Source organism: Mus caroli, chromosome 11 (assembly GCF_900094665.2).
Source record: "Mus caroli chromosome 11, CAROLI_EIJ_v1.1, whole genome shotgun sequence".
Taxonomy (NCBI): Eukaryota; Metazoa; Chordata; class Mammalia; order Rodentia; family Muridae; genus Mus; species Mus caroli.
The window spans coordinates 25716428-25743992 of record NC_034580.1 but is presented as its reverse complement, the minus strand read 5'-3'; the positions used below and the strand labels follow the sequence as shown (position 1 = coordinate 25743992).

The 27565-nt window shown below is 43.3% G+C and overlaps 1 protein-coding gene across 5 annotated transcripts in view; it reads left to right on the top strand.

The window, feature by feature from the left end:
- Positions 1-27565, top strand: part of Sptbn1 (spectrin beta, non-erythrocytic 1) — a 167334-nt gene that overhangs the window by 116952 nt on the left and 22817 nt on the right. For all 5 annotated transcript variants that reach the window (XM_021176094.1, XM_029483162.1, XM_029483161.1 and 2 more), the window contains 14 exons: positions 168-283; positions 2938-3050; positions 3775-3962; positions 5572-5689; positions 6637-6795; positions 7394-7696; positions 9198-9351; positions 10375-11245; positions 11336-11473; positions 12204-12960; positions 13671-13873; positions 20076-20166; positions 24846-24992; positions 25805-26068. In XM_021176094.1, coding sequence (XP_021031753.1) covers positions 168-283; positions 2938-3050; positions 3775-3962; positions 5572-5689; positions 6637-6795; positions 7394-7696; positions 9198-9351; positions 10375-11245; positions 11336-11473; positions 12204-12960; positions 13671-13873; positions 20076-20166; positions 24846-24992; positions 25805-26068 — 3622 coding nt within the window. The remainder of the gene's footprint in view (positions 1-167; positions 284-2937; positions 3051-3774; positions 3963-5571; positions 5690-6636; positions 6796-7393; positions 7697-9197; positions 9352-10374; positions 11246-11335; positions 11474-12203; positions 12961-13670; positions 13874-20075; positions 20167-24845; positions 24993-25804; positions 26069-27565) is intronic.

Sequence of the window (27565 nt, the reverse complement as noted above, 5' to 3'; positions counted from 1 at the left end):
GTTCATTATTCAAAAACCATGTATCATTGTTTGATGATTATATAATACTGTAATTTTACTCCACTACGCTATTATTTTAGCATTCTCTGGAGCAGTTCTCATGCCTCATTAGACACTTGATTTGTTTCCAAGGCATAATGTTTATGTTCCACTGTCATTCTGTATAGGCCTGACCTGATAGATTTTGATAAACTGAAGAAGTCTAATGCACACTACAATCTGCAGAACGCATTTAACCTGGCAGAGCAGCACCTTGGCCTCACTAAACTGTTAGACCCCGAAGGTAAGGATCCGAGCAATGAAAGGTGGGACTCGGAACATCTCTAGCATGTAAAGTTAACGTAAAGTCTTCTTTGTGTTGTACAAAGCTGCTCTGTGTGTACAGCATGCCTTGAGAATTATCAAAAGAAAAGGTAGAAGGATCATTTAAAATTCCAGTTACGGCAACAGTTGAGGATTTATAGAATGAGTTACGTTTGGCCAGACTTTGAGGATGGGTGTGTGAGAGAGGACGCAAAGGTAAAAAGCCAGAAAAGCATTGAGGGACTCTGTGGGAGTGATGTAAAGAATAACTCTAGGAGGAGGGTGGCCTTCCCTCTGCAGGCTGGAAGCGACGCTTTGAGGCTGTTCAGCAGGCAGTGGGTGTCACTGAGGTTCTCGGCACCTGTGCTTACTGGGAAGCCTAGCCTAGCACCCTGTGACTGATGTTCATGCGGGTGCGTATGCTGAGGGTGAGTTGAGGTCAGGGCAGTCTTAGGATGCTGCAGCTTAAAGAAGAGAATGTGAATGGATGAAACAGAAGCACAGTTTTCTTATGATAGATTGTATCTCATCTATGTGGAGCTGATTGCTAGGATCTGGGTCCCTGCAGAAGCCAAAGCTTGTCTGCAGATGGCTAAGCTGTCCTTTCTGGAACAGCCTATATTTAAAAAAAAAAAAAAATCCTCATTTCTAGGTCCCGTTACAATGTGGGATTTCAGAAGAACTTTTTCTAATTTTGAGAAATATTTAAATCATAAAGGGGTTATTTAGTTTGTAATGCTAGAGGCTTAGAGATCCTCTCAGCTGTAAGCAAATATTAGAGATAGAAGTGTGTGTGTGAAAGTTTAAAGTTCTTATAAATCTAGAAGAGGAAGTTGATCTCCCCAAGGGCACCTTGAGGTCATGTGACTGCCAAGCTAGTTTTTGCTGTTCTCCAGTGCATACGATTACAGGAAGCCAAGATAAAATTATCTTAGGCTAAACCATTAAGTGGTTTCTTGATATAAAAAAAAAAGCTAGAATTCCTTGAGCTGTGATCAGTCTTCATGTTTAATTAACTGCTTCCTCACCGTGAGCGGTGTTCCTTAGGTCTAGCCCTTTGCTAGACAAAGCCTATTTCTCCTCCTCCTAATACACAGACATTTTATTAATACCATTCATTAATTTTTCTGATCTTCAGTGAGTATAAAAGGGAGACTGATATTTCTCAGATCACAAGACTGGAGCTAAAAATAGCATTTAATGTCTTGTTTCCTATGGTTTTAACCTTGATCACTAGTTGTCCAGTATTCCAAAGGATATCAGTTGAAATATATTCATAGATTCACTTGGAAATTTTTGCCTTCTATTACTCCAGGAATATCAATATTCTGTGCTTGCTAAATGAGATGCAGCACTCTCTGTCTGTCTCTCTCTCTCTCTTCAAACCCCCTCTTGTGGACATTGATGGGGATGAGGACGGAGGACTGTGCACTAGCAAAAGCAACTGCAGTTGGACTCTTGGTCCCATTGCTACCTTGATAACAAGTGGGGCTGGGAGTATTCTATCCTGTGCCCTAGAGTTTTCATGTTTAAAATTAAAGAAACTGTTTTCCTCTACACTGTACTATTTACAGAATAGAAATAAGGTTGTGTGTGAAATGTATTGAAAAACGAACCTAACAGATAGGAAACTTGTGTGTGTGTTAATTTTAATCTGTTCCTGGCTGAGTGTTTCTCTGAACATTTCCACTCCCAAGACGTGTCATTTTCATTTATTTGCTTCACTGAATACACGCTGTCCCTCTACCTTCAGGAATTTGGAAGGTGGAGTGGTGTAGGAATCCTACAATAGAGTCTTGACCCTTTAGGATTAAGGCTTATAAGCAAAAACGTATGAGTAAATAATATCTTGCAGAAAGCAGACTGTGTATCCATTTATACAGAGTCCCAAGGCAGGAAGAAGAAAGTACTTTAACTACAGGAATAAGAAGTGCACGTATTGGGGTTGTAGCTCTTGAGCTGCTCCTTTTGAGCCAGTAGTAAATGTGAGTGAGAGAAGGTCCTCTCCGGCAAAGGCTGGTTGTAAGGAATGCGGGAGTATTGGACATACAGGGCATATATGTAACATAGTGAAGAAGCATATCCTCCAATGGGATTAGAAACATCTGGAGTAATGCATGGCACTTAGAAAAAGCCTGATCAAAGAACTGAAGGGACTGTGCTCACGCTAAAGGGCATTTTGTGTTCATGCTTCTGAGGGCCAGCCTGGGTTGAGTGGGGCAACAGAGAAGCCCATTGAGGAAGCCATTGTTTTAAGTTTGTTTATGTGAACAGGAGGGTGTGACATTAAAATCTGTCACTACCTGGATTCAGGTAAAAGGAGACAAAAGTTGTCCCAAGATGAGTGTGCCATGGGCTGAGCTGTGGTGTCTGACCACAGCCCAGTTTGGTGTTAGGGGTTGAGAATAAGGTGAGGAAACAAGCTGGCCTCCTGCAGAGGCATTTGTGGATATCCATGTGCTAAATGAACCTGGTGTGCTGTCTTCCCTGTTGGGCAATTAGCTGTGTGATGGCAGAATTTTCAAACACTGAGAAGTTGCTGGATGGTTAAGTGATGCTGGATGTCGTAGCTGCTTTTGCTGCCCCGGCGGCGGCATGATGTGTAGCACTCTGACTGAAGCCCTCTGGTTACAGACATCAGTGTGGACCACCCTGATGAGAAGTCTATCATCACATACGTGGTGACTTACTACCACTACTTCTCCAAGATGAAGGCCTTGGCTGTGGAAGGAAAGCGCATTGGAAAGGTGAGCTTACACACATCAGAGCACAGCTCCTGCACTGCTTCTGAGCCCTTGTTCTTCTATGGGCTCCACTTTCGCCAGTAGCAAGCAGTACTTTTAATAGTAGTAGAACCATTGTCTTCCCAAAGGTAGTGAGAAGCAGAATGATGGTGGGAATCTCTGGAAAGGAACTGAGGAGAGATCTCAGACACAAACCTCCTGTCATCCTTCACTGGAAATCCACTGTTTAAAATCTAACTAAATTGGCTTCACCCTGGTCAGGAAATCCTACAGACCATGATTTTTAAAAAGCCTTAGACTTAGGACTTCTTCATCTCATGTAGGCAGAGTTCACTGGCTTGTTTTCTGCTTGTTTTGTTTTGTTCCCTGTCCCCCAATCCAGAAATCTTTTTGCTTTTGTAGCAATTACAGAAATCATCATAGTCTTATCCTGGGGGGGGGGGGGCGGTTTGGGTGGCTTCAGAACCAGTTCCAGTTGAGTTAGGCTGCCACTGCTCACAGGTAATAGGCCTAGATTGTATGCCTTTTTTGCACTTAAGTTAAAATGCTCTGTCAAGGAACAGAACCACAGAAAAGCTGGCCATTACTTGTGTGTGTGTGTGTGTGTGTGTGTGTGTGTGTGAGAGAGAGAGAGAGAGAGAGAGAGAGAGAGAAAATGAATATGTTAGTAGCATGTGTTCCTTGACTGGTGACGCCTGGGTATTGGTTTTCTAACCCTTCATTTCAGGTGCTCGATAATGCTATAGAAACAGAGAAAATGATTGAGAAGTACGAGTCACTTGCCTCTGACCTTCTGGAGTGGATTGAACAAACCATCATCATCCTAAACAACCGCAAATTTGCTAATTCACTGGTTGGGGTCCAGCAGCAGCTTCAAGCATTCAACACGTACCGCACAGTGGAGAAACCACCTAAGTAAGAGGCAGAGTGTAATGTATTGTCATTAGTATGGGAGCAGACGTGCAGCAGCCCAAAGACACCTGTTTGTAACGTTGGTGATTTCCTCTGTTAACTCAGTGTCCCTCCTAGTAGCCTGTTTTCCTTCTTGCCTGATTTGTAGTTGCTGAGACTTGTTACACACCATGATTCCCCTGAGCCCTGTCTAGTAGACTAGACCATTGACATTCAGGATATGTGTGAACCGAAGAATAATACAAGTCCTCAGTTCCTTCTCAAAGCCCTTGCATGCAATGCTCTGTAGATTTTAGAAAAGCAACACAGTGAAGCCAGCCAGGTGTGGTAGCACACACCTGAAATTGCAATACTTGAGACACTTCAGGAAGATCCTGAGTTCAAGATTACTTGGGACTACATTGCAGGATCATTCCTCAAAAGAAAAATAGAAGAAAAGTTAGGGTATATATTGATACATAGTATATGTTATAAGACCCTGGACAGATCTGATAAAATATCCTGTAATCAAGCATGTGCTGACATTAATACTGTGTTAGGTAAAGACAGTTAACCATTGCCTATCAGTTGAGATAGAGTTCTGCTACCTAAAAAAGGTAATTTTTTTTTTTCTTTTCTTCAAATGTATGTGATGTATGCACCTGTATATGTTTGGAAATGCACAAATGTGTTCAAGCTCACAGACCAGAGAAGTGTGTCTGGTATCCTTACTAACTTGAGACAGGCTCTCTCGACACACCTGAAAATGCTAGCAGTGATCCTCCCGCTATCACCAGCATAGTTGCGGCAGCTTTTAATGCTGGTTCTAGAGATCTATCTGTACTCCTTACACTTGTACAGCCCGGACATGTTAAACCGTCTCTCCAACCCCCTGCGTATAATTTTTGAGTTTAGTATTTTAATATAATTATTAAGTAAGAATTATGGACTTTTTTTCTTGTTTACTATACTTCCAAAGTAAGTCGTTTCATTTCTTGTGAAAATTCAGTTGTAAATTCTTTGGTGAGGGAGGTCTTTGAAACCTACTGAAAATTTAGATTAGACATTTGCTGGCTTGTTCATCCACCTTTCTGAATTAAGTCCATTGTCCAGGACAGTAGTTCTCATCCTTCCTAATGCTGAGAAACTTGAGTACAAGTCCTCCTGTTGTGGGGGACCCCCAGCCATAAAGCTGTCTTCATTGCTACTTCATAACTGTAATTTTGCCACCCTTGTGAATCATAATACAGAATCTAATGTGCAGGATATCTGATATGTGACCCCTATGAAAAGGTTTTTCAGTCCCCAAAGGGGTCATGACCCACAGGTTGAGAACCACTGGTCTAGAGCACAAAGTTTAAACCATGGTTGAAGTTACTACTAAGTATACTTTGTTCCCTTGATGTTCTCAAACATCAATCCTAGCAAGAACAAGCAGCCACAAAGCAATGCTGCAGTTCCCAGGTCCATAAAGACCCATTGACTAGCCTGCTGCTGCCCCAGTGTACAGATTTTACAGAACAGGATTTTAGAATTCCGTGACTATATGAAGTACGTTTTTCTCTAACAAGTGAACCTTTGGTCTTGAAAGAAGAAGGCTCAGTGGTGCTTACGGCTGGTTGTCTCTCCTCAGGTTTACTGAGAAGGGGAATTTGGAGGTGCTGCTTTTCACAATTCAGAGCAAGATGCGAGCGAATAATCAGAAGGTCTACATGCCCCGAGAAGGGAAGCTCATCTCTGATATCAACAAGGTGAAGCAGACCTACATGCTCATGCGTTGCTCCCCCTATCCAACAGGCTTGGGTTTTTCTTTGCTTGATTACTTAGGAGGGCAAGAAAATGCCAGGGTCACTCCCAGCATCCCCCTGTAGATGGCAGGGAATAGTAGAAGGTCCAGCAAAGAGTTGTAATAGGTCAGTCCACTGGAGCTCTGCAGGCAATGTCAGACTTTGTCAACAGCCTTGGCCCACAGTTTACCTTGTTACGCAGATGCTCTGGTTTAGTCCTCATCTTTGTGAAGCACTCAACTCAGATGTCCTCCTGTTGCATAGAGAGGAACTGGAAGTCTGATTCCACGGGCTTGGAATGTCTGTGGGTTGTAAACAGAGATGTTGTTTCTCTCTGTCAGAGGAGTTGTTATACATACCGGCTGTTTTCATTGTTGTGTCTCGCAAGCCTGCAAGTAGAAATTTGTACTGTGGGTATTATTTTCAAATAAAAACTAGAAAAAAATACAGAACTGCTCATTTGCACCCAGAATCCTTTGAGCATTCATTGATTGGATTTAAAAAAAAAAATTAAGTAAGACATTTTCGGGAATGAATTTAATATCAGGATTTTGAAAGAGAAGTTCAGGCATGTTCACTTTTTAAAAGGTGGCTCTGGGTGGAGTGAAAGTCAGTTCATTTCTTGTCTGTGATGAGAGCTGCTGAGAAGATGTCGTCGTGTTGCTCATACCCTACAAGTGTTTGCTTCCAAGCTTATGGCAGGACCTTTGAACACAAGAGTGTTCCCATGAGACTGTGCTGAGGGAGGGAGAATAAAAATATCTTTTTCTCAAGGGTGGAAATGTTGTTTCCCTTTCAAGTCCTGTGATCCTTTGGACAAATACTAGCTGTTGTTGTAGTCAAAGACAGCTCCTTGAATGTTACAGGAAACTATGCTTTTTTTTTTTTTTTTTTTTTTTTAACTACTGCAGGCCTGGGAAAGACTGGAAAAAGCAGAACATGAGAGAGAACTGGCTCTGCGGAATGAGCTCATACGGCAGGAAAAACTGGAACAACTCGCCCGCAGATTTGATCGCAAGGCAGCTATGAGGGAGACATGGCTGAGCGAAAACCAGCGTCTTGTGTCTCAGGTTCTGTCTAAATTACTAATGGAAGTGTTTCTGAGGTAGCCAAGCAACACTAGCTCTTTCCAAGAGGCCTTGGAGCTCAGGACAGCACTTAACAGCATCCAGTATTGTGAAGTTGCTGACCAACCATCACTTCCATTTGCACAAAGGATGTTTAAATTTTCTGATATACTTTCTTGTCTGTTTGTCTATCTTGTCATAGACTTAGGAGCTCGAGCAGTTTGTTCAGAACCTGTGACTGAATTGTTCACATTCATGTAAGCTTTAAAAGTTCCCCTGGTTTTTTTCCCCTCAGTATTTGACCAACCGTCCTCTCGAGGCGTGACACTGGTCATGAAATACAAGAGCAACTTTCTTTCCCTTGGCTTGACAAAGTCCAACGTACTTAAGTATCTTAAGTCAAATGGTAGGAAGAAGTAAGAAGTAAGGAGTTTCTTAAGTCCTGTTAGGAACACCTCTGAACTCAACCAGAAGTTTGCAAGGGCCCAAGGGCAGTGAGAAACCAGTGGCAAAGTCAGCTTACGCACTGTATTGTGCTACCCCCACCCGGTTCAGGTGGCTTACGTTTCTTTACATTTCTTTTTGTTCTGTCTCTCTGTAGGACAACTTTGGATTTGACCTTCCCGCTGTTGAGGCTGCTACCAAAAAACACGAGGCCATTGAGACAGACATCGCTGCATATGAAGAACGAGTTCAGGCTGTGGTGGCCGTGGCCAGGGAGCTTGAAGCTGAGAACTACCATGACATCAAGCGCATCACTGCAAGGAAGGACAATGTCATCCGGCTCTGGGAATACTTGCTGGAACTGCTCAGGGCCAGGAGGCAGCGTCTTGAGATGAACCTGGGATTGCAAAAGATATTCCAGGAAATGCTTTATATTATGGACTGGATGGATGAAATGAAGGTAACTTTTGACCAAAAGAAGGCAGGGGAGGCCAGAGCTGATGCAGTCAGACCTTTTCTTTGTTGGGAGGGAGTCGTGCACTAGTGCCCTTTGTCCAGTGCACTCTTCTGCAAAGCCAGACTGAAGCCGCGGTGCTCATAAGCTGGCTAGCTCACTACTAAATGAGATGAGCACCATGGAAAAGTTGTAAAAGAAACCATTTTATATCCCAGATCTGATGCAGTGATTTAGATTGATCTGAAGTATGTACTAATGTAGAGAATCATGAATTTCTTTTTCATTGTTAATATGTTCAGTGATCTGTGTATTAGTGATAGTGTTCTAGGATCATATATGCAAATGGAGGGTGGTGGTAAGCATAGGCCAGGGACTAGGAAGCCAGAATTCAGATCTTAGTGCTGTATCATATCCTCTCCTTCAAACTAGCCAATACTTGTCTGCCTCGTGGCCTCTCAGAAGTTGGGGTGTAGTAAGATGTGTACAGGTTACTGTGGGACTGGATGATAATGGCTGCAGTGCTCTTTTGTGCTTTCTCCTCTGTCCCTGGCACTGCTGAGCCTAGAGTCATGCCATTGTGCCACAGCCCTGTGCCTGTTGGTTTCTTCTGATGCAGCATCTTTATTGAGCAGTTTTTGAGCTGGAAGGCTTTTATCCCTAATGGCAATGGGATGGGATTTATAACAGATGAGAGTAGTGTTTAGACCATCCTGTTTTCTCTCAGAACACAGTGTTTCTTACATAAGAGAACTCTGCCCCTAGATGTCAGTCTTTGCCTGCTCCTTGCCTCTTAAATTGTGGTGACAGAGGGACAAGGGCAGCTGATAACTCCAGTTTCCCTCTGCTATTACCTCACACTTAGAATGTTACTAGGTTTGATCTTTGACCTCTTAAAATAGAAATGTTCATAAAGTATAGCAAAGATGTGATTTTCACTTTATAAATCACAATATGCACACTATAATTCAGGTTAACATGGTTTCCTGAGAACTGTTAAGAGTGAAATAGAAATTTTCTATTTCTATCCATCATCATCTGAGGGTGATGTTGGATGATAGATGGGAGAAAAATTTGCAAATTGAATGAAGAACAAGAAAATTCCAGTGAGTTCATAATAGTGGTACCTGACTGTGGTCGTGGCATTTGACCAAGGTCTTCTTGTTGGGTTAAAGATGTGGCATACAAGCTGTTAAGTAGATTCTCCTATTGATGGTATAGCCAGCAGAAAGGCTCTTGGGGGAGGGTCCCTTAAAGGGACTTTCCCTTTTATTCTGTGTGTTTAATGTGAATTTTATTTGCTTTTGCCAAGGCACATGGTCCTTAGTTCATTGTGTCTCTCCCGATCTAGGTCTCATGTTTGTTTTGTTGTGACTTATTTGGCACCGTCTCACCCAGAGGTGGCCAGGGACAAACCAGAGGGGTGGTACGGCAAGGCTGCTAAGTGTGCTGATACACTGAACTCAGTTGTATTCACAGTGCCATTTCTGTTGCGCTTTGTCCACAGGTGCTATTGCTGTCTCAAGACTATGGCAAACACTTACTTGGTGTTGAAGACCTGTTACAGAAGCATGCCCTGGTGGAAGCAGACATTGCAATCCAAGCAGAGCGTGTAAGAGGCGTGAATGCCTCTGCCCAGAAGTTTGCAACAGATGGGGAAGGTAAGAATGGACTGCTCTAGGCATTATCACCTCAACAACGGAGATATATCTCCATGAACTGCAAACATCGTGTGTGGCGACGGGACTTGTAAGTTACTGCACCACTTTAGGGTTCTGGAAGGACTGTTTACTTCCAGGTCATAATGTATCACTGCAGTGTTTTGTTTTGGTTTTGATATTTCAGCACTGTCTTTTTCTGAAATAGACACATATTTTTCTTAAATATTCAAATGCTATCTGGTTTTGAGAGCTTTAGCATCTGGTAGTGTTAATGTTTCCAGTCCATACTCATTAACGATGTGCACTGACAGCCTACTGTGATTGCTCTAGCAGCTCACAGCTTTGACACCTAGTCACGTGCTATTGAGGATGTTGGGAAGGACTGGGCCTTGCTTCTTTAAATAAGATGGGCAGAGGTGGTGCACACCTTCTTTATTCCCCAAAGGATTATTTATTTATTATATGTAAGTACACTGTAGTTGTCTTCAGACATGCCAGAAGAGGGCATCAGATCTCATTACGGATGGTTGTGAGCCACCATGTAAGTGTATGTGGTTGCTGGGATTTGAACTCAGGACCTTGGGAAAAACAGTCACTGCTCTTAACCGCTGAGCCATCTCTCCAGCCCAGAGCCTTGCTTTTTTGTTGTTTGTTTGTTTGTTTCGAGACAGGATTTCTCTGTGTAGTCCTGGCTGTCCTGCCTCTGCCTCCCAAGTGCTGGGATTAAAGGCCTGTGCCACCACTGCTTCTTAAGAACTAAGTAAACACAGCTGCTTGCTTCCATATGACACATGTGCTTTCTTGATTTATAAGTGATCTCTTTGTCTACAGTTGGGCCAAAAGTGCAGTGCTTGTCATAGCCCTTTCTTCCTGTTCTAGTCAGTATCGCAGGAAGTGACCTGTTGCTTTTTACATGACACTGCTTAGACTGGAGCCAAACTAGAACATGGAGCATAGTTTACTGTCTGCAAATGAACAGGGAGCTATTGGAGTCTTAGCATTCTTTCCTTGGTGTTAAAACAGGCTACAAGCCATGTGACCCCCAGGTAATTCGAGACCGTGTTGCCCACATGGAGTTCTGCTATCAAGAGCTTTGTCAGCTGGCTGCCGAGCGTAGGGCTCGCCTGGAAGAGTCCCGTCGCCTCTGGAAGTTCTTCTGGGAGATGGCAGAAGAGGAAGGCTGGATACGAGAGAAGGAGAAGATCCTGTCCTCTGATGATTACGGGAAAGACTTGACCAGTGTCATGCGCCTGCTGAGCAAGCACCGGGCATTTGAGGATGAGATGAGTGGCCGTAGTGGCCATTTTGAGCAGGCCATTAAAGAAGGTGAAGACATGATTGCAGAGGAACACTTTGGATCGGAAAAGATCCGTGAGAGAATCATTTATATCCGGGAGCAGTGGGCCAACCTGGAGCAGCTCTCAGCCATTAGGAAGCAGCGCCTAGAGGAAGCCTCATTACTGCACCAGTTCCAGGCTGATGCTGATGATATTGATGCTTGGATGTTAGATATACTCAAGATTGTCTCCAGCAATGATGTGGGCCATGATGAGTACTCCACGCAGTCTCTGGTCAAGAAGCATAAAGATGTAGCAGAAGAGATCACCAACTACAGGCCCACTATTGACACACTGCATGAGCAAGCCAGTGCCCTTCCACAAGCACATGCAGAGTCTCCAGAAGTGAAGGGCCGGCTGGCAGGAATTGAGGAGCGCTGCAAGGAGATGGCAGAGTTAACACGGCTAAGGAAGCAGGCTCTGCAGGACACCCTGGCCCTATACAAGATGTTCAGTGAGGCTGATGCCTGTGAGCTCTGGATTGACGAGAAGGAGCAGTGGCTCAACAACATGCAGATCCCAGAGAAGCTGGAGGACCTGGAAGTCATCCAGCACAGGTAAGTGAAGTTACTACTACCTGGGTGCTAAGGCGATGGACTGAAACATAAGCCATTAAAGTCACTACTCTTTTGAATTGCTTTCCTCAGATTTGAGAGCCTGGAACCAGAAATGAACAACCAGGCTTCCCGGGTTGCTGTGGTGAACCAGATTGCACGGCAGCTGATGCACAATGGCCACCCCAGTGAAAAGGAAATCAGAGCTCAGCAAGACAAACTCAACACGAGGTATGCATGGCATCAGCAGTGCACCTGCTGTCCCCGTGTGGCTCTGGTGAGGGTGACAGTGCTTGCCCAGCTTTGCTGTCAGGAGTTTCCTGCACAGGTTCACATCCTTGTAGCATGGATGTCATGACAGTGGCATCTGCTTTACCTAGTATTCTCATCCATGTTTTGCAGGAAACAGCTTTTAAAGTGAGGTTACATTATTCAGGACATGAGTCAAAGTCGCCCAGTACCTAACTTCTCCTCCGATTAAAATTAGAGCCTTGGTAGAAGACAAACAGCAAGATAGAACCTGTCTGTGTTGTCCCTTTAAGTTGACGTTAGGGTTAGAACCCTAGAGCAGGATTCTATAATGAAGCTTGATTTGCCAATGATAGCATCATTTATCAGGGAAGACCCCTGCCCTGTTCCTGTCTTTCTGTGGAGCAGACATATTTGAGTAGATTGTTCAAAAGTTTACCATCAGTCTGGTTTGGGGAAATATTCCTCCAGAGCAGTTTTGAAATGTATGATGCATACAGCAGGTACAAATTACTAGACTCTGTGGGACTACATTGCACCAAGCTATCCGATTGACATTTACTGGGTGACATGATTTTAAAGCACACAAGTAAAAACAGAGAAAGTCAGAGAAAGATGGGAAGGAGGAAAGTGAGGCAGCTTCAACTCTGGCTACCCGTCTCAGGATCTACCAGACATTCTGAGTCCCTTCTTGTGCTGTCTACATTCACAGGTGGAGTCAGTTCAGAGAACTGGTGGACAGGAAAAAGGATGCTCTTCTGTCTGCCCTGAGCATCCAGAACTACCACCTCGAGTGCAATGAAACCAAATCCTGGATCCGGGAAAAGACCAAGGTCATCGAGTCTACCCAAGACCTTGGCAATGACCTGGCAGGTGTCATGGCCCTGCAGCGCAAGCTGACTGGCATGGAGCGAGACTTGGTAGCCATTGAGGCGAAGCTGAGTGACCTGCAGAAAGAAGCTGAGAAGCTGGAGTCCGAGCACCCTGACCAGGCTCAAGCTATCCTGTCTCGGCTGGCCGAGATCAGTGATGTGTGGGAGGAAATGAAGACAACCCTGAAGAACCGAGAGGCCTCCCTGGGAGAGGCCAGCAAGCTGCAGCAGTTTCTGCGGGACTTGGACGACTTCCAGTCTTGGCTCTCCAGGACCCAGACTGCTATCGCCTCAGAGGACATGCCCAACACCCTGACTGAGGCAGAGAAGCTTCTCACACAGCACGAGAATATCAAAAATGAGATTGACAATTACGAGGAAGACTACCAGAAGATGCGGGACATGGGCGAGATGGTCACCCAGGGACAGACTGATGCCCAGTACATGTTTCTGCGGCAGCGGCTGCAGGCCTTGGACACTGGCTGGAATGAGCTCCACAAAATGTGGGAGAACAGGCAAAACCTCCTCTCCCAGTCCCATGCCTACCAGCAGTTCCTTAGGGACACCAAACAAGCTGAAGCTTTTCTTAATAACCAGGTAACGTTCCACATGGCCTGGCTTCCGTCCTGTTGAAACAGGCCCTGGCTGATGTTGGAAACTTTTGGTTAAGTAGCAGGCTTAAGCCATGCCTATATGAAATTAGATGTGTTATTTTGAAACAGATGCCCCTCCACCCCCAACTCTTCACGGCATTGAAACCCCTCACGGTGTAAAGACCTAGAATTGAACATTTCTAAGGAAGCTCTTATGCCTTTCAAAGTATGATTCTGTGGTAATTACTGTTGAGGTCTATATAACTCCTCATTTAGTTAGGCAATGTTCTGTGGGGTGCGGGCTCAATTTAAAGAATACAGTGAGCAAGTTTTAGGGGATTATTTTTTGTTCTAGTAAGATTAAGAATTTCACCCAAGTATACAAAGCAACTGCAGATGGCTGCCAGTGTCAGGGTTATAATCTCTTAAGAGAGTACAGAGGGTCTACTGCTGCTTCTGTGGACCTAAGAGGACTCTTCTAGCTGACAGACCAAGCTTTGCTTATTGTAGGAAAACCTATTTATATAACATTTACCACTTAGGGAAACGGAGTAACTAATGGATTATCCTTGGGCGAGGGTCTGTGTATGTGTTTGTGCTATGTTTGTCTGTCATAAATTATTTTGTGGAATAGAAATACAGTGAAACAGTCCTTGTAATTTCTTTGTTGATATGTAATGTCATTTTGGATTTTTTTTCCTCTTTTAAAACAAGGAGTATGTTTTGGCTCATACTGAAATGCCCACCACCCTGGAAGGAGCTGAAGCAGCCATTAAAAAGCAGGAGGACTTCATGACCACCATGGATGCCAACGAAGAGAAGATCAATGCTGTTGTGGAGACTGGCCGAAGACTGGTGAGCGATGGGAACATCAACTCCGACCGCATCCAGGAGAAGGTGGACTCTATTGACGACAGGTACAGCATTTTTGAATGTTGGAAATGAACTATACTCTGGATGGTTAAACTTCCAGCCACTAACTCAGAGTCCTTGGGACTGTGGGTTTGAGCTTCCCAGAGAGCAATATATAGGTACTTTTCAGAATTGCATCAACTCATCCAGCAAATGAGTGACTGGTACGTGGCTCCCTTAGTGTGATTCTTGTGAAGTGTTTATAGATGTCCTCAAAAGAAGGCCTGGAAGCCCACCCTCCATAAGCTGTACTCTTGCAGAATTCTCATGGTGGCTCACTTGAGGGGACCTTGAAAGCCAGAGTTTTCCTGGCCCAGGCCATATTCTCCTTCATCCATGTGACATTCTTCAGGCACCTGTAAAGAGAAAGGAAAGAAGGAAGGTGAGACTTGCTTGTCCTGAGCACTGAAGAAAGCTATGGAGAGACAGCATCTACCCTTTATTAGAAAATGGACATAGCTGGTGCTGTCATATGCTCTACCTGCACACCCCATGATGATAGAAAAAGACATTTTCTCCTAGTCTAGGGCATTCTCCAGGATTAGACAGTTGAGCATCATTTCTTCTTCTTCCTCTTCTCTCCTAAAAGCTTGTCTCCCTAGTTTTTAAAGGTCTATGTTTTCTGTATCTGAGTCCTGCCCTGTACTGGTTAAAGTACAGAGGAGGCCTGAGCAGTCCAGTGTTGAGCTGCACTGATGAGAGTCATTGTGGGCTGGTCATGTAGACAGTCATTAGCCTCTGTTATAACAGTTCCCTTTTGCCTGCAGTTTAGACTGAATTTAAGGTCTTCTTGAGAGTGATATCAGGGCTTTTCATCTGTATTTATGCAGTTCAAAAGCTGCTTACTGCCACAGTGTCTTGCTTTCCACATCCCAAAGGTTCTCCTGGGAATTCAACTCAAAAATAAGACAAGTTACAGAGGGGAGTTGCCTTCATTCCCAGTTCCAATTTCCTTGCACTTTAGTTGGAGCTTGTATATGTTCTAAGGGTACATCTATAAGATACAATATAACTTTTACTATAATTGTGTATGTGTGATGCTTTTAAGAATAAACAAAAATTCTATCAAAATCTTAAGTGAATGTGAGAACCAAAGATCCTCCAGTTCCTAATATTTAAGAAAAAAAAAAAAAAGAAAAGAATTCCTTCTTTTCTAATGTCAGGTCTCCTTTTGTGAGTGTAATATGCCATGCTCCTCCGCATGAGGTGCAGATGCTGGTTTCCCTGAGGCAGAAGTAGCTCTTAGACATGTGCATTTGCACAGACATGCTGCAAGCTTTCTACCTCCATAGCTTATTTATATGTTCCACTGTGCTGCAGCTGTACAGGGCTGTTGGAAGCCAGTGACTCTGGAGACAGCTAGCTGCTGGACTTCAGGACTTTCTTAGGATAGCTCAGGGTTGTTTTTGTTTTTCAGGAAAGCATTTCTGTTTGTCCTTGGTTATCCTGGAACTCGCTCTGTAGATTGGCCTCAAACTCAGAGATCTCTGCCTCTGCCTCTGTCTCTACCTCTGTACTGAGATTATCTCTGAATCTACAAAACAAGTTCCAGGATAGCCAGGGCTCCACAGAGAAACCCTGTGTGGGGAAGGAGGTATGTACCACCACACCCAGCGAGGATTTCTCAATTTAAAAATGAAGTAGAAAAAAAAAATGAAGTAGAAAGAACATTCTTTACTATTGCTAAACAAAAAATGGGAGGAGAGGGCTCCCATGTTGACTCCACATCCATCTGTTTTGTTAACAGCTGACATAAACTTGAGTCTAGTATCACTTCATTATCCCTAAAGGCCTCTGAATTTAAAACTAAAGCAAAAGGATTTTTGTGGACAGATTTGGGAGTTCCAGGGGCTGTAGAGACGCAAGATAATTAAATATCTAAACCTTCAGGTCTATTTTCTTGCTCAAAGGCAATTCCACAAAGCCTTCTTGTGGAATGTAAAGTATGCTGAGAAAATATGGGTGCAGGTGACATCAGAGCCCCAAACCTTCCCTGAGCATCTGAAAATGGGAGGGAGGCTCCTGCCCAAAGGGAAGGTTGCAGCATTGTCCAGACACAGGGTAGTACAGCATGAACCTCTATCCAGCTTGATACAAAAATCCCTCTGTTGTAGTCAGGGTCTCAATCACTGTGATAAAATACCATAACCAAAAGCAACTTGGAGAGGAAATGGTTTATTCTCAGCTTACAGCTTGTTGCCCATCTCCAGAGAAGTTGGGGCAAGGAGTCAAAGCAGGAACTGGAGCCAAGCCATAGCAGATGAAGTGCTGCTCACTAATTTGCTTCTCATGGCTTGTCAGTCTGCTTTCCTATAGCACCCAGGAGCACCAGCCCAGGGGTGTCACTGCCTGGACTGAGCTGGGCCCTCCCATATCAATCATCAGTCAAGAATTTATACCACAAGCTTGCCCACAAGTAAATCTGATGGAGCATTTTTCTCAATTGATGTTATCTCTTTCCAAACGACTTAACTAGCCTGTGTCAAGTTAACATAAAAACTAGCCAGCACACTTGACACCCTTTGGACTTGACACACAAACACACCATTTATTAAGCAATAGTCTCTCTTTCTTGTGGTCTTCAAAATGCCATGCTAATATTAATATGACAATATAAAGCAATCAAAAAATCCCACAGTCTTTAAAATTCAAACACTTAAAGTTTCAATTTCTTTAAAACATCTACAGTCTCTTTCAAAGGTTGAGCCTCTCTTATTTATATTCTCTTTGAAATACCCATTTTTATTTAATTTCAAAGTCTCTGTGAAAGTCCACGGACGTTCAACTATGGCCTCTTCCATATAAAAAGTTCTTAATTAAAGAAGGAAGAACCAGAGGTAGTTCCAGTGACCTCAAAGTCGTAGGAAGCTGAGTGTCAGACTTCTGAGACCCACTCAGGATTTGCTGGGTTTCAACAGGTCTTGCAGCCATCCACTACACAACAGCTTGTCTCCTATGCTCAAGTCAGTGCCACGCCACACTGTTGCTGACCATGCTGGTGGTTCCCTGGTTATTGACATCTCCAGAATGATTGGGTCTCCACTGAAACTGGGCTGAACCTTCACCAATAGCCTCTCCTGGGCTCTCTTCAGATACTCTCCCATGTGGTGCCAGACCTCAGTCCTCTCCGTGACCCTTTCAATCAGGGGGTTTCCATCGTCACCAGTAGCTTCTCATGGTGCCAGCAACTGAGGCTGTCCATGACTGCTTCATGCCTTCAAAACCAGTACCACCTGGGACGACCCTTACAGAACCAAGTCCTGCAGCAGTTTACGTGGCAGCCACAGCCAGCTCTTAACCACAGCTTCTATGTGCTGACCCTAGGAAAACACTTCCCAGATTTTGTTTGTCCCAGCAAAACAGAGGGTTTATTTCCAGAGACTTTTTTAATGAAATATTTTAAAAATATTTTTTCCATTTTGAGGGTGCACACTATGGATGTAGACAGAACTTGCAGGAGGCGGTTCTCGCCTACCATGTAGGTCCCATGGATTGAATTTAAGTGATCACACTTAGCAACTAATGTTTTACCCACTGAGTCATTCCACTGATTTCTACAGGTTATTAATCTAAAATATCACATAAAATGGACCAAATAGAATCTTTGTTTCCTTCTGAAACTTCACTAGGCAGGCCTCCATTGTCTGCAATGCTCTCAGCTTTACCCTCGTTCCAAATCACTGTTGCTCATGTCAAGTTGACACAGAAACTAGCCATTTTACCCTCTCACACGAGTTAGTGTCAGCGGGTTAGCCAGGAGACAGATGGTGAGAGATGAAAATGAGGCAGAGGACACCACTGCACAGAGCACCTTGATGACTACAGAAACAATCAGACTTGAGTAGCTTCTTCTTGAAGCTTCAAGTAGACTTGAGGGTCCCTTCCCTCTTAACTTCACCCAGAACCCCAGTTTGAAAGCATTTCTAAGTTTTCCTTTTCATGAGTGCCACATGTTGTCACCAGGAAACCTTTCCGATGTGGGAACTGTCTCTGTTTTGCTTTGTTTTGTGATACAATCTTACTCTTAGGCCCCAGTTGACCCCAGACTCACAGCAATTCCTTCCTAGTCGTGGGAACACAGGCAGGAACGTCTATACAAGACTTCACGCTCAGTGTTATCTATGGCTGTTTAATCTGAGAGCATACTATGCAACGCCAGACGTATTCCCCATCCCCACCCCACACTCAGCAGTGTCTTTGGACTTGATATCACTGCCAGTGGGAGTCTCTTTGCCTCTGTGGCATTTGCATGGGATGCTGTGAGGAAGGGAATCAAATCTTTTTCTTTTTACAAAGCCCCTGATTAAAGACAAGGCTACTGCATTTTGCCACTCGGTGCAACTCAAATGATCTTCCCCTTGAAAATTTGTTCATTAACTTCCATTGTAAATAGCTGGGATTTGAGGGTAAGGGCTGTTTAGAGGTGTTCTTGTCCTTCCTTCCTGACAAACATTTTCAGATGCTTTACTCCGTCAGCCCAAGTTCATTGAAGTCTTGCTATAGTTTGTGGTTTCTAATAGAGAATAGCAATGGCAAGGTAGCTGCTCACATTTTAAGTGTTTAAGATCCCTTCATCCATGAGAACCTGCAGGAACCCTTTCAACTAAGAAAGAAAAAAAGTCCCTTTATCCAACATTTTAATGGCCATATTGTTTCCATTTGTGATATTCTTTCTTTTCTTTCTTTCTCCCTCTCCCTCTCCCAAGTGCTGGGATTAAAGGTGCCCACCACTGCCCAACTATTTGTGATATTCTTATAGCCCTGGAATGGGAAGCGTTTTCTTCAGGCCCCTCTGTAGATGAGAGCTGCAATGCCAGGGACTGCTGTGAATTGCGTTGTCAGCATGCAATGAGGGTGTCTTTCTTCTGATAAAAGTTTCTCCAAGCGTCACCCAGCACTTTTGTGTCTCATGAGCTTTTCTTGCTCACTTGTACTGCTTACAGGAATAGAGAACATTCCTGTCCCCCAGGCTCATACAACAAAGAATTTCTTTGAGAATCACAGTGGAGGCCCAGCTCTTCTGTGAGCCTCAAACTCAGTTAGCTGAGGGTAGCCTTGAATTTCTGCCTCCCTGCCTCCAGCTCAGAAGTAGTGATGCACCACCTTGCCATTGTGTGTGTTGCTAAGGAGTAAATGGAGTGTCTTGCGTGCTAGGTAGACAAGTAGTCCACCGGCTGACCTATACCTCCTGCCTGTATACTTTAACCCTATCGTCTGCTTTAGCCCTCCACTTCACACCCTCCGTGTAGCCAGACTTTTCTTGCAGGGGTTACCAGGAGCGTTCGGACTTGTATTTGTGCACACTTGTTGATCTTTACCACTGAGCAACAGCTGTCATTGCATCCGTGGCCCTTTGCTGGGATTTACTCTGCTGGTCCAGTTTCTGGAGACTTGAAGGCACAAGAAAGATACTTGCCAGCAAGTTAGGGTTCAAACTAACCATCTGCCTTCTCATGCTGTTTACTTCCAAATCTTACAGGCTTTGGAGTTATGGCTTTGGTTTGCGTTTTGTTTGTTTGTTCTTTGTTTTAAGGCTTGGGGATTTTACTTAAAACCTTAGCTGCCCTATCAAGAGTAGAACTGAATAAGCATGTGACCCCATAGGTCTGCACTTTTGCATTTGTGGTATTTGGTGTGATGACTTCCCAAGATTGGAACTTAATCAGAAAATATTTTTTAAGGATTGTCAAGCTGGGTGAGGTAATGCATACTTTTAATTCTAGCACTCAGAAGACAGACACAGGCCTTGGTGAGTTCAAGGCCAGCCTGGTCTTAAAAAAAAAAAAAAAAGATAACTGCATGATTTATTTTTATTATTTATTTATTTTAGTACTATTAACCAGTAGGCCACTTCTCTGGCCCAAGAGTTATGTATTATGTGTATTTTTTTTAACCTTGTATGAGTTTCTAGAGAAGTAAGTTTCAAATTCTTTCACATTGTCAGTAACAGGGCCTTGTGCACACTCAGATCTTCTCTTCTAGAATGAGATGCATTTAAATGTATGCAATGACTGTCATTGCATGGGTCTCCTGTGCACCTCCTGTGGCTTACCCATTTGCAGGATGCTAAAAGTTCTCCATCTTGCCTATATCAAATACTTATGAGCTGTAAGCAAACACTTCCCAGTACACACAGAAACCCAGGGAAGAAATCAGCTTGTAAATTCTATACCTAATTATTTTTAAATTGTTTCATTCTCTTGACAGACACAGGAAGAATCGAGAAGCAGCCAGTGAACTTTTGATGAGGTTAAAGGACAACCGTGACCTACAGAAGTTCCTGCAAGATTGTCAAGAGGTAAGTTCCCCTTCAGTCGTCCTCTGCGGCTTCCCACAGTAGCCAGCCAGCTGGCAGTGGAAAAAAGCAACTGAATCGTGAGATCAGGGAAGCTAGAAATCCATTAGGTATCTGTGGTTGTGGTTAGGGCACCATGTTCCTGTCAGTCTACTGGAGGAACCGTACATATCACCAGCAGTTTAGATTATCCATTCATCTACATTTTAGGATACATTGTAGAGTAGGGCTATATTTAAATTAGCTGCATGTGGCCACTTCATTTTAAGTTAAAATTCAGAGCATACTTCTCGCACACAGCTGCTGGCTACCATGTTTTAACTCTTTGGAAAAACGGGACATTTAAACACCGTGGACGGAAACAACTTACTAAATACTGAAACCCTGTATGTTAAAAACCAGAGATAAAGGGGCTAGAGAGATGCTTGGTAGTTAAGAACACTGGCTTGCTCTTCCAAAGGATTCGGGTTCAGTTAGACTCACAATTTCCTGAAATTCCAGTTCCAGGAAATCTGACCCCTTCCTTGACTTCTGCATGCACTGCGAACACATGTTACACAGCTGTATATGTAGAGAAAACACCTATAAACATATAATAAAAGTAGATAAATCTTAGGCTAGTGAGATGGCTCAGCGGTTAAGAGCACTGACTGCTCTTCCAGAGGTCCTGAATTCAACCACATGGTGGCTCACAACCATCTAGAATGAGACCTGATGCTCTCTTCTGGTGTGTCTGAAGAGAGTGACATTGTGCTCACATACATAAAAATTTAAATAAATAAATCTTGAGCACTCTGCTCTGGAAAGGAGCAGGCCAGAGCAAGTAGGGCTGAAGTGAGAAGGAAAAAAAAAAAAAGTAGATGAATCTTTTTAGAAAAACAGAGAATTTTAAACTATATTCCAGATTTCTTCTTCATTAAGACCTTAAAAAGAAAGTTTAGGCCAAGCAGTACTCACTCTGCATCTCAAAGACCAACTTTTAACATGCACCATTAATCTCATGATTCCCTCAACCCCCAGTAAATCCAGAAACAAACTTTGAAAAATAAAGTTGACCAACAAAATGTAGTCTCTTCTGCAAGCTAGCTAGGGAAAGACATGTAGCAAACTCCATATATGTGAAGCCATAAACACATCATATTTCTCCGTCTGCCAGAGAACTACAGTGGAATTAATTCCTCTCTAGTTTATAGAATAAATTCCCTTAGACCCCAAAATGGGATAAGGAACATCCACAAGAAAGTGTAGGGACCTGAGGGCCAGGGACCAGGACAGAATATAGTCTTAACCCATTACAAACACCTTGTATATGGACATACAGCTATATGTTCAAAGAAGTACAACAGACATGTTAGATCTTTTGCAACAAAAGGCATTCGTGTCCAGTAAAGAGACCAGGAACCTTATAATATGCTCTGGCAGATTAACCTTAAAAAAGGAAGTCTTTAAACTATGTTGCTTAGATTCTGTCAGGCCTAAGCACCATGTTAGACAAAATGCTTCTTCTGAGTGTCAGGTGAACACAGCTAACCAATTAGAGAGGATACTCACTCAAGACACTCACAGCAAGTGTGCTTTGCAGGGAGCCAGTGTGTGCAGGAGAGAAGCACCCGCCACACACTGGCTTTCCTTGTATCACCCTGATGTTTGCCATGAAACAGACATCACCTGAGACTGTGTTCCTTCAGCCAGAGAATGAATGGATTATGTTATACCTGCTTTTTGGGGGTATGTATGTATGTATGTGAGACAGTGTCATACGTAGTTTAAACCAACCTGGAACCTACTTCTGTTGTGAAAATTAAGTTACAGATATGAGCCACTGCCCTAGTCCTGCTTCCACTTTTAAAGGGCAAGTTAATATAATGAAATTGATTGGCAGAACCATGTTAAAGCCCAGGCTAAATCTGAGGAAAGATATGTAGCTTTCTACATGAATACTGTGCCACGTCCCCCTGGTCCTATGTCTCTTGTTTTGCTGTTGCTCTGTGAGATTCCTTAAAGTTTGCACACCCACAGTGACTGCTGAGAACGTTGGATGTCCCACACAGCATATAGTCAGCATGTGACAAAAGTTAGGTTTGCTGGTTTCCAGACACTTTGTAGAAATACAAGTATATTGACCAAAAGAAGTGTCCCATTCCTGTACTACAAACACCCATCATTCTGCCTCATTTAAATATACTAGGCCAGAGTCTTTTGGGAGTGGAGGTCACATAGAGCAGCCTTACATTTGACTATGTTTTATGATGGTAGCTATTTACCTAGTAGGCAGTGGTTACTGTTACTAGCTGTTTGTGTTCAAGGTCTAGAGAATCCACAGGTTTGTTGCCTCCCACATACCCCACCCCCACCCCCACACACATTCATACTCCTTTTCTCCTGGGTGCCTTGGCTAATGGAGGCAAGAATTTTAAGATCAGCCTTTATTGCCCCCATAAGGACTGAGGGCAGCCATTGTACTGGATACAGTTAAAACAGGGACCCACTTGTTCACCTCAAATACCTGTGTAGGGAACATCTTAATTTTCACAGCGTGGTTTTCGTGGAGTATCCAAAAAACTTAGGTGATCTGAAAGTTGTGGCTGGCTGGTTTATTCTCTTAGAGTGTACTTCTGACTTTCTGAAGGTGAATTGGTTTGGTTGGTTGGTGGTTTTTGTTCTCTTTCCCCAGGAAGTCAGGACAGACATGTCTGGCACAGGACTAAGTTTTGTACTGAGCCTTGCTCAGTGATTAAAGCATTTTTCTTTTTTCTTTTTCTCCATCTGCACAGTGATCCTTTTTTTTTGCAGAGAATGAGTATATTCTGACATGACCTTTGTGAATGCCCGAAATAATCACTTAGCTCTAGTTCCAGAATGGTGACAGACAACCAGTTCCATAGCTCTACAGCATTGTGCTGGTCTGCATGATATCTGTAGGATGATATGTTCAACAAAGAGCACGTTGGTTTATAAGTGTAATTTTTATGTAATGCTTTCTCCTTTTTTAAAAAAAAATCCTACTTGTATGTTATGAATAGTGAAAATATGTGTATGTCCCTGGAACTTTCGGTCAACAAATATCCTCTATTGTAGGAGACCTCTCTCTGTGCTACACAGAGGGATTTTTATCATTTGGTTTTCTTCATCTCTTTTTTCTTAGATTGGACAAACAGCCTTAGTATGTCACATTGTAGCCATTTAGATTGCTGGGAAATAGTTAAATTCTTTTAAAGTTGAAAATGTGCTATCTTTATTGTTATTTGACCAGTCAGTGGTCTTCCATTACAAAAAATTGGCTTTGAACTTTGCTCCCGCCAGTTCTCCTTCATGAAAGATGGAGCAGGTACTTAGAGTTTTTCTCCATTCTCAAAGTCAGCAGTTCTCTGTGACCTGCTTTGCCCTCCTTGACATTTTATAAAGAATAGACCCACTGCTGTTGAAGCAAATATATGGGGAAGCCTTTCCCAGCAGTACCAGGTTATTAACGGAAGGCTTCAGAAACACGGATACCGTAAAGGCTTCTTTGGTCTCCTGTGCCATTGTAGACTTTGAGGCGTGAAACCATGAAGATATTCAGGTGCAGACTCACAGGGACTCACAGGGACTCACAGGGACTCCTCACAGGGACTCCTCACAGGGACTCCTCACAGGGACTCCTCACAGGGACTCACAGGGACTGCTTTAAAAGTAAGCTCACTTTCACCGACCCACGTGGCGTTTTCACCCACCCACGTGGCGTTAGATGGTCCCTGAAGGACTCCATTGTATATCTCTGGCCTGGGTACTTACAGGCAAGCAGGACCAAGCAGGGTCTGACTTGGGATAAAAGCCTGAAAGAGGTCAGAGCTTGGTTTGGCCAACTCCCATTCCAAGCCTCTTATAATTTATTTTAGTCTGTCAGCAGCTGGCAAGCTTTGTGTGGCTTTCTAGTATCTATGGTTGGTCTCAGAGTCAAGTTCTGTGAAGTGTTCTTAGTCTGAGTGGAGGGTTCCGTAGAGAGTTAGAGGCTACAGAAAAACAGGTAAAGGTGATTTAGAGTTGACAGAAATAAGGAATGGCTGTGGTCGTTGCATTAGTTCCACGGTGAGCAAGTTGTTTATGTTCTTTAACATTCCCACACATCACCCAGTAGATAAATGAGCAGGTTTGTGTGTTGTTTGGTTCTCGATTTTTCGAGATAGGGTTTCTCTGTATAGCCCTGGCTGTTCTGGAACTCACTCTGTAGCCCACAGTGGCCTCAAACTCACAGAGATCCACTTGCCTTTGCATTCCAAGCACTAAGACTAGAAGCATGCGTCACCACCACTGCTGTGCAGATTGTTTTAAAATACATACTTGCCAGATGAATTAAATGATAGTCAGTGGTTAGCTTGCTATAGCTGTCACAGGTATCTGGGGGAGGAAACAGCTTGTGTTTTGAACTAGTAAGAGTTCAAGTTTTTTAGGGAAAGCTGGCCAACATTGCGGTTGAGTTTAAACTGCAAAGCTGCTTTGGAGTTTCTATACTTCTGGGTTTAATGTGAGGTCCACCATTTATATCACACTTAGCTACAAGATGGGTCAGAGGTGCAAAGTAAAATATTTGCCAGTCTGTTGACATGGAAAACGTCGACACAGGTATGATGGTTTCTGGGCCGGAGTAAAAGGTTTAAATCTATAATGTCGGCTTCTAAAAACTTCTTGCTGTTCTCCCCTAGCTGTCCCTCTGGATCAATGAAAAGATGCTTACAGCTCAAGACATGTCTTATGATGAAGCCAGAAATCTGCACAGTAAATGGTTAAAGCATCAAGCATTTATGGCAGAACTTGCATCCAACAAAGAATGGCTTGACAAAATTGAGAAGGTGGGTCAAATTATTTGGTGAGACCTTTCCCTCACCCTCCTTTCCAAATTGTGGCCTTGGTAAGGAGGAAGACATAAAAACTTAGGGAAGAGGGAGGAGAGAAAATGAATTCCTTTTATTTGAGGGTAGAGCCCTATGCCATCATTTACAAAAGTTACGCAGCCAGTAACAATCCCCTGCTTCCACTTACAGTTTCTGACCTGATGTCTGTCCCACAGCGGGCAGAGAAGCAGAGACCCAAACAAGTGGCTTAGTTTATCTTTCAGTGGCTACCAGGTGATCAGTTGCTGCTGGTGAACCATGTCCCTTCCTTCCTCATTGCCACTGGCCATAAACCTGTGTTGCTTTATGGGCAGCGGCTTTATCAGATACAATTACATAAATTTTAGAATGCAATATGCTTTAAGTCTATTAGGGGTGGTGTGACTACTATACACCAGGCACTAACTATGTTAATCCTTGCAGTGTGTATGCCCATAGGGAGATTCTGTGCAGTGTGTGTTTCTCACGTTCCTGTCCCTTCACTCTCATTCTCCTAAGAATTAAAATTATGTGTTATTCTTTAGAGCGTGAAGTTGTGGGTTATTAACAATAAATTGCCCAGTTGAAACTGTTAGAGCATGCCACACTTAATTGCTTACAAAGACCACTGTTTATTTTACGAGCACTAACTTCCTGGATGAGTGTAGGGAGTGTGGATGCAAGTGGGGCACTCACAGATTAAATGTCTCAGAGTTTGAGTTTTGTTTTTTTCACAGTGACATTTATTCTCTTGCAAACTATTTTTAACCTCATTGGTTTGTGTTCTCCAGGAAGGAATGCAGCTTATTTCAGAAAAGCCAGAAACAGAAGCTGTGGTAAAGGAAAAACTCACTGGGTTACATAAAATGTGGGAAGTCCTTGAATCCACAACCCAGACCAAGGCCCAGCGGCTCTTTGATGCAAACAAGGCTGAGCTTTTCACACAAAGCTGCGCAGATCTTGACAAATGGCTACATGGCCTGGAGAGCCAGATTCAATCTGACGACTATGGCAAAGACCTTACCAGTGTCAATATTCTGCTGAAAAAGCAGCAGGCAAGTGGGCAAGGCGGTATTCTATTCGGGCTATGCTCACTTCATGGCTTTCCCCTTCCTCTCTACAGATCGAGTCTTCCTTTGCTCTTCCATGGGAAGGGATTTTACCACCAGATAAGTGCCCTGCCAGCGGTAGACTCTTTCAGAGTCAACTAGAAAGACTATAATTAGTAAAACTGTTGAATGTCTGTGCATAGGAATATTTCATTTAACATCTAGTTGATGCGTATTATTACCATTCAGTGGTTGAGTGAAATATTCACCTGTATGAGTGAATAATCATATTTATCTTCTTTCTGTGTAATATCTTAAATAGGTGATGGTTGGGCTGAGTTATCTGCTCTCTATCTACTCTGAATTACTCTCTGCTTGGTAGATAGTAGAGGAAATAACCATTTTTTTTTTTTATATTGTGATAGGTGATTCTGAGGGCAGGTGAATTAACCCTGAGTTAATGAGATGACAGTTGTATTAAAAGTATATCATCAGATATGGGCTGGAGAGATGGCTCAATGGTTAAGAACACTCACTTCCAGAGGTCCTGAGTTCAATGCCCAGTAACCATATAATGACTCACAACCATCTGTAATGGGATCTAATGCCCTCTCCTGGGGTGTTTAAAGACAGCTACAATGTACTCATATAAGTAAAATTAAATAAATCTCTTTTTCAAAAGTATATCATGGGGAAGTGAGAGATGGCTCAGCTGTGAAGATCAACAGCTACTTTTCTAGAATACCTACGTTCAAATCCCACTACCCTCCCATAGCTGTTGGTATCTCCAGTTTCAGGGGACCCAGTACCTTCTTCTGGCTTCCACATGCACTTGGCACACAAACATACATGTATCAGTGGTATGGTTTGAGAAGATGACTCAGTCAATAAAGTTGTTTTCCTTGTAAACTAAGGATGTGCTTCTAATCTCAGTGCTAGGGAGGCAGAAACAGACCATGTGCTCCAGAGAAGGTGGGTGGCATTCCTAAGACTATCACCTGTGCTTACCTACTGCTCTCCATATGCAATATACACAGACAGCCACACTGTCACAAACACTCCTAGATTTTGGTTTTTTGGTTTGGTTTGGTTTTTGAAACAGGATCTATAGTCCTAGCTTTTCCTGAAACAGTGGTGTGGTGGGTGTAGGCCAAACTGGCCTCAAACTCAGAGATTTACCTGCCTCTGGCCACCAAGTGCTAGCATTAAAGGTGACAGCACACCCAGCTACACTATTTTTCTTTAAAGGTAGTAGTGGTCCACTTTTCCAGTGGCTCCTCTCCTAACTTGGCAGTATTTTATGATTCCTAAGCCTGGCAGTTTTACTTAGAACTAGTCACTGCCGAAACAGTCTTGGCTGAATGTTGAGCCTGCTTTTTTCATCCAAAAGGACATTCATGCTTTTGCTACAAGGTTGGCTACTTTGCTCTTGGAGTTTCTGTGCATTAATAAATTTAGACAGGTGGTGTTTAGTTGTAGCTGCTGCCTCTTCCTAGGGCGGTT